The 14,766-nt window shown below is 41.0% G+C and overlaps 1 protein-coding gene across 3 annotated transcripts in view; it reads right to left on the bottom strand.

Moving 5' to 3' along the window:
* Positions 1-1,784: 1,784 nt before the first annotated feature.
* The window catches only part of GRV2 (DNAJ heat shock N-terminal domain-containing protein), a 92,473-nt gene continuing 79,491 nt past the window's right edge, over positions 1,785-14,766 (bottom strand). For all 3 annotated transcript variants that reach the window (XM_088957197.1, XM_088957198.1, XM_088957199.1), the window contains exons 21-22: positions 3,908-3,976; positions 1,785-2,304 (exon numbers count right to left, since the gene is read on the bottom strand). In XM_088957197.1, coding sequence (XP_088813323.1) covers positions 2,095-2,304; positions 3,908-3,976 — 279 coding nt within the window. In that variant the 3' untranslated portion in view covers positions 1,785-2,094. The remainder of the gene's footprint in view (positions 2,305-3,907; positions 3,977-14,766) is intronic.

Below are 14,766 nucleotides of genomic sequence, written 5' to 3'. Positions count from 1 at the left end.
TGTTCTTCTCTTCATCGTTACTTTATTCTAGCCTAACCTCCGTTTTTTCAGTTTAGCCTGGCACAACCTCAAAAAATGGGTATGTTTAAGAAAGGCTCCAACAGAAAAACTCTAATTCAAAAGCATATTACAGAAAGATAGAATTAAATCTTAATACCTAACTTTCATACCCAATTGCAAAGAGAGAAAGAGAGAGCAACGCAACTATCAATATCGAAAACTATAAAAGGTTAAACAAGTTAAAACATAAAAAAACAAAGACCTAGAAACAAAATTCCAACCAATATATCATTACGCTACTTGAATGTAGATATATAGCCACGACTATAATTTATAACCCAAATATATAGGACTATTTTGGATTGTACTACCCTATTTTTGTCTTATCCTTATTTCAACCAATTTACCTTTATAACCAACACCCATTAGTGATTTAAATCACGAAACAACTACCGTCAATTCTACAAAGCAATGTCCCCTCATCTTTGGGTCCAAAAGGCATCATATCTGAAATCTGAAGTGCTTTTGACGATGCCAACCAATTAATCAGTTGTACTTCAACAAAACCAAGTGTTTCTACTGTACAAGATGCAGTCTTTTGTGTATAAACCAGGATAGTCGGTGTTATACCTGTACTGTACCTAGACCAGGATTCTTGTCTCATCCAATTAGATTGGTTGCACTCTTGAAATCGACAGCTCTATCATAACTAAAATGAGGGAGCTATCAAAGTCTTTGATTCTTATTATCTATCTATCTATCTATGAACCAGTCTTAGATTCTTAGTAAGTTCCTACATTTTTCTCTTATCTCATCTATACGGCTGTTATTTACAAAGACTAGTAGTAATAATGCATTCTAAATGATCATCATTTCTGTGAATTTATCTCACTTAAATCTCTAAAACCTCTTTATTTAGTGGTGGTAAATGGGAATGGTGGGAGTATGTCAAATATTGGTTATCAGAGACACTCAATATACAGGTAAAGATGTTGAAAATTTTAACCCATTGGGTTTTATTTTGAAAACTTGTAGAACAATGCAGGGCAAAATGGACTACAACAAGAAAGTTTTAATCCAATTTTTAAAACTTATGGGTAGTATTTTACCCCTCAGATAACCTATACGGCTATACAGCAGAGCAGATCACCAACTCATAATAAACAAGTGAACTGCGAAAACATAAGCAAGAAAAACTTATCTAACGCGCAAGGACGGATACCAGTACCGTCTTCCGTAATAAGCAATTGGAGTTGACGAGGAAACTCCTCCCGGTGATAGAAAAAAACCTTTCTCACCTCTACACAGCTTAATTTAGATGGTTTGTTTCTCTAATCAACCTCGATGATATCTTGGATGTCTCAGATACGCTCGTACCAATAACTTTTCGACAAGATTGGAGAGTATATCATGTAAAACCTTGGAGTCTGTCTCTACGACCTTGCTAATACCGAGACACCTTGCCATATCCAAACCGTCGAGGAGAGCAAAAGCTTCTGAGTTCTGCCATTATATTGGTATTCTCCCCATGATGATTATAGAAGGCCCCTTGGAATCCCACCACCACCACCACCAGTGGGACCTGAGTTGCCCCTCTGAAAGCTACATCAACATTTAACTTCATGGAGCATGACTTCACATGTTCGATGTAGAGAATTTGTGAACCACGATAGCAAGCAAGCAAAGGAAAAGCATATACAAGCTAACTAATATATATTTAGAACTAACTTGATTATAGAGGCTTTCACCAGAAAAACTCGATGTGCATAAAATGAAGCCGTTCATGAGGAAAACTTGGCAGTCTCATTACTTCACCCAAAACCACCTCACTTATTTAGAGCAGTCGACGCATATAATACACAAAACCTTCACTTTACAAGAAATAAAAAAAACTCATTCTTTTGCTTTTCAAATTTCCATTCGAGGAGCCTATAAATGCCAAAGGGAAAGGTAAAAGAATATAAAAGATAGGGAAACAAAGAGAGAGCGATGGGCCAAAAAACAAAACCCTATCTGTACAGTATACTATACAAATGGTATAAAATGAGGCCGTGTAGCTACTCAGTTGTGGCAGAAGGCCTTCTTCATGCCCTTTTATTGTGGCAGCGGATCATGCTTGCCATTTGAGTCAGGTGTGATTGATGGAGGGAGTCTCGCAAGAGCTGGTTGAACCGGTGGGGCAGTAAGCGCATAGGTGAGTCTGGATGAGGAACTCTCAATGAAACCTGCAACTCCAGCCGCAGCAGATTGAGCATTGGAAGGAAGGAAAAGGTCATGCTTCTGGTCCTTGTATGCACTCCAAACCTGGGGAAAATAAAGATAGTCAGTGGCTGATATGTAGATTCCAACAGGAGAAACCTTGAAAACATTATGAGTTCCTTTTTCCTCTCCTGTCACAAGCAAAGTTTGCAGTCTACAGAGAGCCCAGTTATTTTGTAGGCTTTCTTGTGATTATGTGCAGAACTAAAGGACAAAAGAAAACATTAACAACTCTGACCCAGAGTGCTTTTTGGAGAAAAACGGAGCTATATCTAGATCTAAGTTTTTATTAATATTCAGATTCAAATTGAAACTTATCTATTAGCTTTATATCAGATTTGTATCAAACTTAGATTTCATCAAGACATTTTATAGCATTAATAAATTAAACTAAATGTGGTCAAAATAATATATACTATTAACAAAATGAACTGAAATGATACTGATATTGTACATTATGGACAGAATGAATTGAAATTAACTTTAATGAAACTTGAATTTATAACTCTGACTCATAGTAAAAAAATACAACATTTGAACCAAATCCACTCATTAGTAAAAAAAAATACAACATTTGAACCAAATTCACACACACACACACACACACACACACACATGCACACACACTGATAATGATCAAATCTGAAGTTGTTTATGATCAGATACGAACTGTCAGCTCTTGTTTAGTTTCATTGGTGTCTTTGATCTCCCTCTAGATAGACTTGTTATAGTTTGATCTCCCTATTCTAAATTTGCTTATAAATAATAAATTTGTAAAATACAATGAATAGTAATTCTCTAGTTTTTCTTTTGTTTTTTCTTCTTGAATCAACTTAGATTTGTTACTCACAAACAAAGATTACTAAAAGATGTATAATTTAAGTATATATAAGCATGTATGTTTAAATTGAATTGAATGAGATCATATAGAATTGGATAGGGATGGATCCATATTCGATCCAATTATAAATGGGATTGAATTTGGACAAATGGATACTAAATGCAGTTTTGCACCCCTAGGAAAACTATCTTTATAAATAATTCTGAATTTAAGAATCATATTTTTTTTTTTGATAAATAGATAAATCAGCCCATTCAAGCATTAACTATAATTCAGCAAAAGACCATAGATGCAAAAATATATAAAAACACAACTTTGATAAAGATGGGTTTAGACAGTATTAATTTCTTGATATTTAAGTACTTCACTTTGAGAGTGCAGCAGGATTTGCCACTTATATAGGTTCATTTCTTATTCAAAAGAAAAGAAATGTTTCCACCAATTAAAAAAATATCCGATTTAAACTACATTGCACAAGAAAGGATGAACATATAGAGCCCATCTGCAAACAAGGCACAAGCAAAAAGAAAAATAACCAAAAAGACCAGAATGTACCAAAGGGAAAGCAGAAGAAACCAGTAGCTGTAAAGGGGGTTTAGTGTGAAAACATTACTGAGTGCCAACAGGACCCAAAATATCATGTCCTAACAACTAACAATATCTTTCAAGTGAGACCATTCAAAATTTCTTATGACACACAGAACCCTTCCTATAAAATGAAATCAAGGACATGAACAGAGAACCCTTCAAATTGGGAAAAAAAGGGAAAATGACATATATAAAGAAATAAATACAGGCCAAACTTACATCAGAAGCATTTAATATATCGCGAACTTTAGTACAATGAGCCCCTTCTGTTGCAAATGCATGCAAGACCTGGAGCATGGATTCAAAAATTAAATAAGAGTTGTGATACAAACTAACAAGTCGAACTTTCAAAAGAAATGTACCTAAAACATGCTTGATCAGCATGGAATGCCATTTTAATGAATTTTACTAATAAGGAAAACCTAATGATGCACAATGTCATGCTGAAAATCATACATGCTACATGGTTTCTTGCAATTCTTTCCTTCATTTACTCCCCTTTTCGATCATTGTTTCTTGGAGAGATAATCATCTTTTCAACATACTGAAAATAGTCACCAAGTCAGGACCCATCTTGACCAAGTACAAGATGGTGTCGCACCACCACAATCGCCATTGCTTCGCATCACTAAAGCACGTATTAAGGCTTCAAAGAAACTTCATTGTTCATCTATAAACCTTGTTTACAAAATATGGGCCCATAAAAAAATTCATGATTCAAAGGGGTCAATACAATTTTTTCATTCCCAACAAAAAATTAGAAAAATTAGTGTTTCATGTGTCCTTTCACGAAGTTTATTTGGGGTTTCTTTTTTTGGATTATTTAGATCTAATTGGGTGGAGCCAAGAACACCAGGAGATATTTTTGCTCGTTGGCCAACTATGAGAGGAAACATCAAGGCAAAGATAGTTTGGAGCTGCATTCCTTTTGTCATATGCTGGGAAGCGTGTAAGGAAAGAGACAGAGGGACCTTGGAAAACAAGACTCATAAAAGGGAACAAACCACTCTTACTATGCGGAAAAAAAGGACAATGGACTGGATTCTTAGTCTTCCAGAATTTGAAGATGTATCAATGGAAGACCTTGGTGCTGGTTTGTTGGACTCTCCTTGAATTGGAGTAAGGCTGATGGTTTTGTGTCTGTTTTTTTATTCTTTGATGTATAATCTTCTTGAGTTATATGTAGAACTTTATATGGTGATTTCTCATCACCCTAGTTGATCTGTTGATGTACTCCTTTTCTTTCTTAATAAAATTTTCTTTTTATTTATTACCAAAAACAAGTTCGATTTTGACTGAAGTATAAATAATGAATTTGTAATATTTAAGTTGATGCAAGATTGAATAATGGTAAAAAACATCTAAATGTCAGGTAAACAATGTAGGAACTACTCAACAACTAAAGGAATACAGAAGGAAATTCGTCTAATGAACTCAAAGCCCCAAGAATAACTTATGGAACCAAAATAGTGATAATAGATAGGGATGGCAATAAGATGAATTAAATGTATAACCTGTCCCACCCTGACCCTACAAACACCTAAACCAGAGATGAGGTAGGATTGGCTTTAGAGTGGCTTCCTAGTTATGCTTGAATAAGTATCAGGTTTCAGTAACTCCAACCTGTCATGTTGTATCCATCATCATCATCAAGCCTTACCTCAACCATGTGGGTTCGGCTACAAGAAACCTGTTTCACCCTAAACATGAGCATGAAAAGACGAATAAGGATCTATGTTTGTGAGTGTGGCAAAAGTTTTAGTGCTGGCTGCCAACCTGGTGCAACCCTCCTTTGTCCAGTCTTGGGACCGGCTGTGTAAGACAATACCTTTAATTTTGAGGAAGGCAATACCATCTAATTCCATCTTTATGGATGTGCTTCTTTCTTATTTCCTATCAAGCCAAACATATCCTTTTTTTTGGTAAAAAAAGTGATTGAGAAAATTCTTAGGTCAAACAAAGAGGATGTGCATGAGCATACAAAACATTTTATGCAGCCTATGGAGGTTCTTTCAGGACAAGGATGATGGGAGGGCATAGAGGATGATAAAACAATATAATGAAGTTTTAACTATGGTGAGCTTACTTCGAGGGAAGCTCAAAACCTCTTACAGAAGAAGAAGAGAAGAATATAATTATCTTGATCAATGCCTGACTTATTCCTCCTCTCAGGGCTTTATCTAGGTAATACATCAGATCAGGGTTCAGTTATAATGGAATATTCCATTTTAACTAACAATCTGATGTGGCTCTTTGGTGTAGATGTGCTTCAGAGGTAGAATAATGTGACGCCTATCAGGCTCAGGTGGGTTGCTAGCTCAAGCATCAATGGGCCTGGTCTGCAGGGCTTGTGTGAGCTTGGTCTGGTTCCTATTGGCTCCTCCCCCCTTGAGATTAACCATGAAGGTTAAGATGAGGAAACTCCAGTGGCAACCCAATCCAAACTACTAAGGCCTCTTCAATCACCACCTTGACCTGTTTCACCCACCTGGAGCCAACGAGCTCGAGAAGTCTGGAGGCTACCATCTGCTGTGAAGTCAGGAAGAGTGGAATGACTGATGTCAGCATGGCCCAATTGCGTCTTCAAAAGTGAAAAATGAAAGATAGGGTGGAGCTTGGAGGAAGCTAGAAGCTATTTCTTCTAGCCGACTGAGTGTATCCTTTCTGTATTTGGAAAGGTCCAAAATATCTAGGGCTGAACTTCTGCAATGCTCATCATGCAACAGAGGCTTGTCTGTAAGTCTGTAAGCATAAGTAGACCAGGTCGCCCACTTGGAATTCAATTGAACAATGCTTCTTATTGTACCCAGCCTTCATTTGTTGTTGAGCCTGGAGCAAGTTAACCTTGAGTTCCTGCAAGATCTGATCTCTGTCAATGAGCAGCTCCTTAATTGAGGCTACAGCAGTGGAACCAGGTTCATAAGGAAGAATAGGTGGTGGTTCTTGCCTGTAGAGAGCCTGAAAGGTGTAATACCCATAGATATGCAAAATGTGGTATTATACCAAATGCTGGTCCAAAGGAGCCATTTCAACCATTAGTGAGGGCAATTAGAAGCAAAGCAACGTAGATAGGTTTCAAGGCACTACTTAAGCACCTTGTTCTAGCCGTTAGTCTGCGGATAGTAGCTGGTAGGATGCTTCAGCTTGGTGTCCTGGAGTCTGAAGTATTCCTGCCAGAAATGGCTCATGAAGATGGGATCCCGATTAGAAATGATAGAGCTAGGGGTCCCATGAAGTTTGGTTGTCTTGTATGAAAATTTCAGCAACTTGAGCAGCATTGAAGGGGTGACAAAGGGCAGAGAAATGGCCATACTTGCTCAAGCGGTCAACTATGACCATAATCACACGCTTATCAGAAAGAGGAGGTCCAGTAATAAAGTCCATAAAGACCTGCTCCCGAACTTGGTCTGAATTTGGAGTGGTTGCTGCAGACCAGATGGTTTTTTAGTAACATATTTATACTGCTGGCAAATGTGACATTGCAGCACAAACTGCCGCACTCCTTTCTTGAGTCCCTTCCAGCAGTAATGGGACGATAGCTGCTTGTAAGTCCACAGAACGCCAAAGTGACCACCGATAGGCATCTCATGATATAGCCAGAACCCAGGCATGAACACTGGTGTGGAAGGAATGACCAAGTGTCTCTTGTAGAATAGTATATCACCAATTACTATATAGCCTGTAGTGAGTGTAGGGTCCCTGCCCCAATTAGATCTAATCTGTTCAAGCTCAACACTTTGTCGGGCCTCAAGCCTGATTTGTTCCAGGAATTAGTAGTTGGGCTTGGACTGGCAATACTAGATAGTTCAGCCTGATTTGTTACCACAGCCTTGTTAAAGGCTCCTGGTTTATATTCAACATTGTAGTCGAAACCCAAGTTGGGCATCTTTCAGGATACACTGCTACAAAAGGAATCTTAGGCTTCGTTGATCCGTAAAGATAGTGAACTTCCGGCGCAACAAAATGGGCGCCACTTGAGAACTGCAAAAACCAGCACCATCAATTCCACTTGCATAGACTTAGCCTAGGCTTGGGGAGACAAGGCCTGGCTGAAAATAAGCTATGGGCCTCCCTTCCTGCATTAAGAATGCTCCTAGGCACATTCCAGAGGTGTTAGGACTCACACCAGGCCCATAGGCCACTCGCCTATCAGTCTATCACGTGCAACTTACCCACCATTAAGCAGGTCTACAATCGCAGGGCACATGCTGCACCTCCCCTGAAATGATTCCAGGCACATGATCCCAGGCATAGGGCAGAATATCCCATGTAATGACCTGAGCAGTGCACACGTAACTAACTGAGCTAACTATGAAAGCTCCCATCAGTTTGTAATAAGGGATATCAGAAAAAACCCTATTCAAACATCTCTCTTTTCAATTTTCTGGAGGTCAGTTCCCCTCGAAGGAACCCTGAGATAGGCAGTAACCTATCTGGTATCAGAGTGAAAGGTTTCATGGCAAACACCCAAGCCTCTGCGATGGAGACGGAGGTGAATCAAGTGGAAGCAGAGCTTCAGAATGTGAACACTAACCTGAAGGACATTAAAGAAGCCTTATCGGTGGTGTTGTCTAAAGGTCGATCAGATGTCCCAAGGCAGGAACAAGGATGGTGAACAGGAGGAATTGAGTGCCAATAACGACCGCCGACCTGAGGTGATAACCGGTAAGTCCATCAAAATTGTCTTCATAACTTTTATCGGCGATGATCCAATCTCTTGGATCTTTCAAGTGGAGCGGTGCTTTGATTACAATGAAGTACCTGGACCTGATAGGGTGCCTTTAGCCTCGATTCACTTTGAAGGGAAGGCAGTTCTGTGGTATCAGTGGTATCACCGCTCCCATCCCCGGGTGACTTGGACTGACTTGACTGATGCAGTCACAACTCAATTTGGTCCATCTGGGTTCATGGACTACAATGATACCTTGTCTACACTCGGGCTAACTGGGTCGGTGAGGAAGTACTAGGTGGAGTTTGAGCGCCTAGCTACTCGTGTCCAGGGGTGGCCGGAGAAGGCCTTAGTTGGCTGTTTTGTTGGGGGGTTGAAAGAGGAGATAAGGTTGGAAGTGAAGGCCATGTTACCAGTTATGGTGATGGCGACAACTGGGTTAGCCCAATTATAGGAAGAGAAGTTGAACCGAGTTAGGAGGCTAGGCCGGTCAGGTGGACCAATTAATAGGGACCCGAGCAGAGTTACTAAGCAGGATGGGATTCTGGAGTTCTGGGGAAGCCCAATATCAGCAACAACTTGGTTGGGCCTAACGTTCCATTTAAGAGATTTACGCGGGCCGAGATGTTGGCTAGAAGGGAGAAGGGGTTATGTTACAACTGTGAAGAAAAGTTTGGGCCTGGGCATCGTTGCAAGGCCCAACAAGCCTTTTTGTTGCAAACTGAAGGGCTTGACTTGGAGGAGGAAGGGGGTGGCCTGGAGATGGACCTAGTGCCTGTGAACAACTCTCCCCCAGAACCATGAGGCTCATGAGACTATTAGGAGGATGACATGTTGCCATTCTGATTGACAGTGGGAGTACCATGAATTTTATAACCCAATCCCTAGTTAAACAGCTAGGCTTGGTAGTGCAGCCCACTCCAGCCTTCATGGTGCACGTGGCTAATGGTAACCAACTGAAGTGTGACACCCAATTGACATTAAAGATTCACTCACCAATTCCTTGTTGACCTTCACTCATTGGAATAATGTGGGGCCGTTATTGTTTTGGGAGTGTAGTGATTGGAACAACTTGGGCAAGTATTGTGTGATTGGGACCGATTGACAATGGACTTTATGAAGGGAGTGTGATCCATATACAGGGCCATGTCGGTAGGGGATCGAGGGAGGAGAGCCTTTGCATCTGTCAGTAGACATATTTAGGATCTAGGAAAGCCCATTTTCATGCACCTAGGGACGGTAACAATCAACCCAACTTTGTCCCAGCCAAATAGACAATGGCCAGTATTGTGTGATTGGACCCTCTTGACAGTGTTGGCCGGCCAGAAATAAGAGGAAGAGAAGAGAAGAGAAGAGAAGAGAAGAAGAAGAGAAAAGAGAGGAGAGAAGAAAGAAGGTTTTGCAATGTAACAATACTCGCGGCACCAGTCTTCATTTTACTATATATAGGGTGGCAGAAATAACGAGGGAAAGGACCCTTGTGCTCTTGAGTACAATAACCAACATAACAGAAATAAAAAACGAAATAAAAAACACTTTAAATAGCCAAACAGGCCCTAACATCTGCAACTAAGTTATTTTAACACTATTCTAACACTCCCCCTCAAGTTGGAGCATAGATGTCAATCATGCCCAAATTGTCACACAAATCTTTGTGCCGCACATGATGGAGACCTTTAGTGAAGATATCTACAAGTTGTTCTTCCGAGCTGACATATGGTGTACACACTTCTCCACTTTCAAGTTTCTCTCTGATAAAATGCTTGTCCACTTCAATGTGTTTCGTCCTGTCATGCAGAACTGGATTAGCAGCAATATTGATGGCAGCTTTATTGTCACAGTAGAGTGACATAGGATTGCTTACTACGAAACCCAATTCACCTAACAGATTTGTTATCCACATGATTTCCGCAACCCCATGAGCCATCGCTCTATACTCTACTTCAGCACTAGATCTAGCCACCACACTTTGTTTTTTGCTTCTCCATGTGACAAGGTTTCCTCCTACAAAGGCACAATACCCACTGGTAGACTTTCGGTCATTGACTGCTCCTGCCCAATCTACATCAGTATATACTTCCACTTTTAAGTGACTGTGTTTTTGGAACAACAAACCAGCTCCAGGAAACTTCTTGAGGTATCTCAAGATCCTCTCTACAGCCTCAAAGTGAGTTGTCCTAGGGTTGTGCATGAATTGACTAAGGACACCCACTGCATAGGCAATATCAGGCATGGTCATAGACAAATACAAAAGTCTCCCCACGAGTCTCTGGAACATCTTTACATCTTTTAAAAACTCTCCATGACTGTCTCCCAGATGGTGATTAGGCTCAATAGGTGAATCAAATGGTTTTACCCCCAACTTGCCTGTATCTTCTAGTAGATCTAGTACATACTTCCGTTGGGAAATAAAGATGCCCTTGTGAGAGCGGGCAATTTCAATTCCAAGAAAGTATCGTAAGGGGCCTAGATCCTTCACCTCAAATTTAGTGGCTATGAATTTTTTTAGTCTCTGGATTTCAGCCTCCCAATCTCCTGTGATCACTATGTCATCCACATACACAATAAGAGCTGCAATTTTACCTTCACCTTTTTTCAAAACAGGGTATGATCTGACTGGCCTTGTTTGAATCCCATCTATTGGACTGCTAAATGGAACTTACTAAACCAAGCCCGAGGTGATTGTTTCAACCCATATAGGGATTTTTTTAACCTGCACACCTTTTGTTCACTGCCTTTGGCACAAAACCCTAGGGGTTGAGTCATGTACACTTCCTCTTCCAAGTCACCATTCAAGAAGGCATTCTTGATGTCCACTTGGTGAAGATCCCAGTCAAGATTTGCTGCCAAGGAAAGGGGAATCTGGATAGAGTTCATCTTGGCTACTAGAGCAAAAGTCTCTGCATAGTCCACTCCATATACCCTTTCACCCCACTGGTTCATCAGCTTTGTGTTTTACTATGAACACACCCTTGCACCCCACTGGTTCCTTCCCTTCAGGAAGATCTACCAACTCCCAAGTACCATTTTTGTGTAAGGCATCAATTTCTTCCTGCATTGCATCTGTCCATTCAGGTTTTGACAAAGCTTCTGCCACGGTCTTAGGAACGGGGACACTATCCACAGAAGAGAGAAAGGCACGGTACGAAGGTGAAACATGCTCATAGGACACAAAATTAGAGATAGGATGATTAGTGGTACAAGATCTAACACCCTTTCTCTTAGCAATAGGAATATTAAGATCATTGGTGACAGGGGAATCAACATTTAAAGGAGCAATGGGAGCAAGTGTACCTGACTGATGAGACTGATTTGCCTCGGGTGAATCCGATGATGTTGGTTGCATAGTGTCCGGCTCCACGGCTCTTGAACTCTGTTGGCTCTTATGGCGACGATGAAAAACCCAGAATGGAGGAGGATTGGGTAAAGGAGGTAGTTGAATTTGAGTCGTCGCCTGTTTCTCCTCATCCCTACTCTCCCCCTGAGGAGAAACCGAGAAAAACGGTTGACTCTCAAAGAATGAGACATCAATGGAAACATAGTACTTGCGGGCAATGGGATCATAGCAATGATACCCCTTTTGAGATGAAGGGTAACCAAGAAAAACACAAGGAATAGCCCGAGGGTCAAGTTTACCCGAGTAGGTGACAGGTTGTGGACAAAGCAACGACACCCAAAAAACGCATCGAAATGGTGGACAGCAGGGCTGTAGGGAACAAGAGCTGATGTGGGGCCTTATACTCTAGTAGCCGAGAGGGCATGCGATTGATGATATATGTTGCACACAATACTGCATCCATCCAAAACTGTTTTGGCACATTCATATGAATCAACAAGCCACGAGCAACTTTGAGAAGGTGGCAGTTTTTCCGTTCAGCCACACCATTTTGTTGGGGTGTCCTGGCACAAGAGCTTCGCTGAAGTGACCTACTCAAAGCAAAGAACTTCGTGAGATCACTATGGAAATATTCCTTTGCATTGTCCAACTCGAAGATATGGATTTCCGTTTGGAACTGAGTGAACACCATACATTGAAAATCTTTCACAATTTGTGGCACTTCATCTCGAGATCGCAGAGGGTAAACCCAAGTGTATCGAGAATAATCATCAATCAAAGTAACAAAATACTTATAGCCAGCCGCAGTAGGTAGAGTAACAGGGCCCCAAATATCAGAATAAACAATATGAAATGGAAATTCAGATCTTTTATTTCGTAAAGGTAAAGAACTTCTACAATGCTTACTCAACTGACAAGTTTGACACTGTAACTGACTCACTGACAATCGTCTTCCCCGAGATCAAATCCTGAAACACACAGGAAAACGGAAAAAAAGTGACTGAGCAGTTCAAAGAGTAAGACTGCTAATGGACAGCAAATTAATAGGTAATTTCGGAACGTCCAGTACATTAGGAAGAGTAAGGCCAAGTGGGAGAGGTATGGTGCCTCGGCCAGCTATGGTAGAGAAAGAACCATCAACCAATCTTACCTTATCTCTCCCAGAGAGAAGGTTATATGTCTGAAACAAATTTGACTTACCGGTCATGTGATTTGAGGCTCCGGAGTCAATAATCCAAGGAGAATCAGTAGTATGAGATGACACATGGAAGGTTGTGGCATTACCTGATGTAGACGCAAATGAGGTAGAAGGAGTAGGCCCAGAATCCATCTGGCGGAGAGTCCTACCATACAATTCCAAATGTTCACGGAAGGAGTTGATAATATCTTCCTTAGGGTCAGAACTGGGATGTCTCTCCTGAGTTACTGAAGGACTAGTCTCTGTCGATGCCATATTAGCTGAGTTATACCTTTTTTTATTCTGCTGGCCTGGTTTCTTGCCCTGATCAAGTGCTGATTTCTTACCCAAATCCTGTGCCCATTTAGGTTTTCCATGGAGATCCCAGCATGTATCTTTCGTGTGTCATGTCTTTTGGCAGTGAGTGCACCAATGCTTGCTTTTATCATCTGATTTTTTCTGAGTGTCACCCCTTTTAAAGCCACCTCCGACATTTGTATCTGAATTTCCCCGGACAGCTAGAGCAACTGACTCCCCTTCTACACCATTCATCACACTTCTTCTGCTTTCTTCTGACTGCACCAAGGCATACACCTCCTGGACTGATGGCAAGTCTTTACTACCCAAGATCTGTACCTTGATGGACTCATATGACGGATTCAGCCCTAGGAGGAAGGCAAACACTCGTTGCTGTGATACAAGTGACTTATAGGCCTTTGCATCTTCATCACACTTCCAATTCACATTCTGATAGTGATCAAGTTCTTTCCAAATTGATGTCAAATCAGAATAGTACATCGAGAGACTCCTCTCCCCTTGCTTGCAAGTAGAAGATTCAGCTAGTAGTTGATATATCTTGGCATAGTGTCTCTGCTCTGAATAGGTGGACTTCGCTTGTTCCCATATCTCACAAGCAGTTTCAGCCCACATAAAAGTCTTCCTTACTTGTGGCAGCATTGAAACCAAGAGCCAAGACATCACCATACTGTTCTCTTGGTTCCACCTATCATGCTCAATACTTCCATACTTCGGATCCTTTACTCTCCCATTGATGTATCCTATTCTCCCCCTAGCAGTGATGTAGAGTTTTATTCCCCTAGACCACTCAAGGTAATTCAGACCATCAAAGGGAATAACAGCCATGGGAAACCACTCCCCCACTCACTCCATTGTGACTCCCTGAGATCTCTGAAGTAGTAGAATTCTCAGTCGACATGGTCAAGCAGTTAATCAGTCCCAAACACCGGACTTAGGACCCCTCCTTAATCCACAAAACAATGCTCCACTCAGTTCACACCCACACACTTGGGTTTAACAACCAGGTTAAACACAAACTATACCAAATTCCGGACAAAACAGAGGTAATATTCGGCAGATTTCAGACCTGTATAGTTTTAACAGTCCCCACCTACCAGATTCCAAAATGTCTAACAACCACTAATCAGCAGGAGAGATCCTTCTTACTTATAGTCAACTCAAACCATTTAGAAGACAAGTCATCCTTGACCTACAGTTGTCTTAACACATGAACAGGATCACACGATCCAAGAAAATTGGGGTTACACAGGTTCGACAGCATTCAGCCGCCCCAAACTCATAGGGTTTTTACTCGGCACATGATCAAGGAGGGTAAATAAGAGAAAAACAGGGAGAACTGTACCAGTTGTAGCTATTTTGTAGTCCAGAATCAGATTTCTGTTCTGCCCAGGTTCTGGTAGTCTGTTCGACCTGTTCTCTGGGTTGATCGATCTGCTCTTGACAATAGGGTTGATCGATCTGCTCTCTTTAATCAGTATTCCAGTTCTGATACCATCTTGACGGTGTTGGCCGGCCAGAAATAAGAGGAAGAGAAGAGAAGAGAAGAGAAGAGAAGAAGAAGAGAAGAGAAGAGAGGA

This window comes from Nelumbo lutea, chromosome 8 (assembly GCF_056320005.1).
Source record: "Nelumbo lutea isolate HS-2025 chromosome 8, American lotus-T2T, whole genome shotgun sequence".
In the NCBI taxonomy this organism is placed as follows: domain Eukaryota; kingdom Viridiplantae; phylum Streptophyta; class Magnoliopsida; order Proteales; family Nelumbonaceae; genus Nelumbo; species Nelumbo lutea.
The sequence above is the reverse complement of the archived record's forward strand: the minus strand, read 5'-3'. Positions and strand labels throughout refer to the sequence as shown.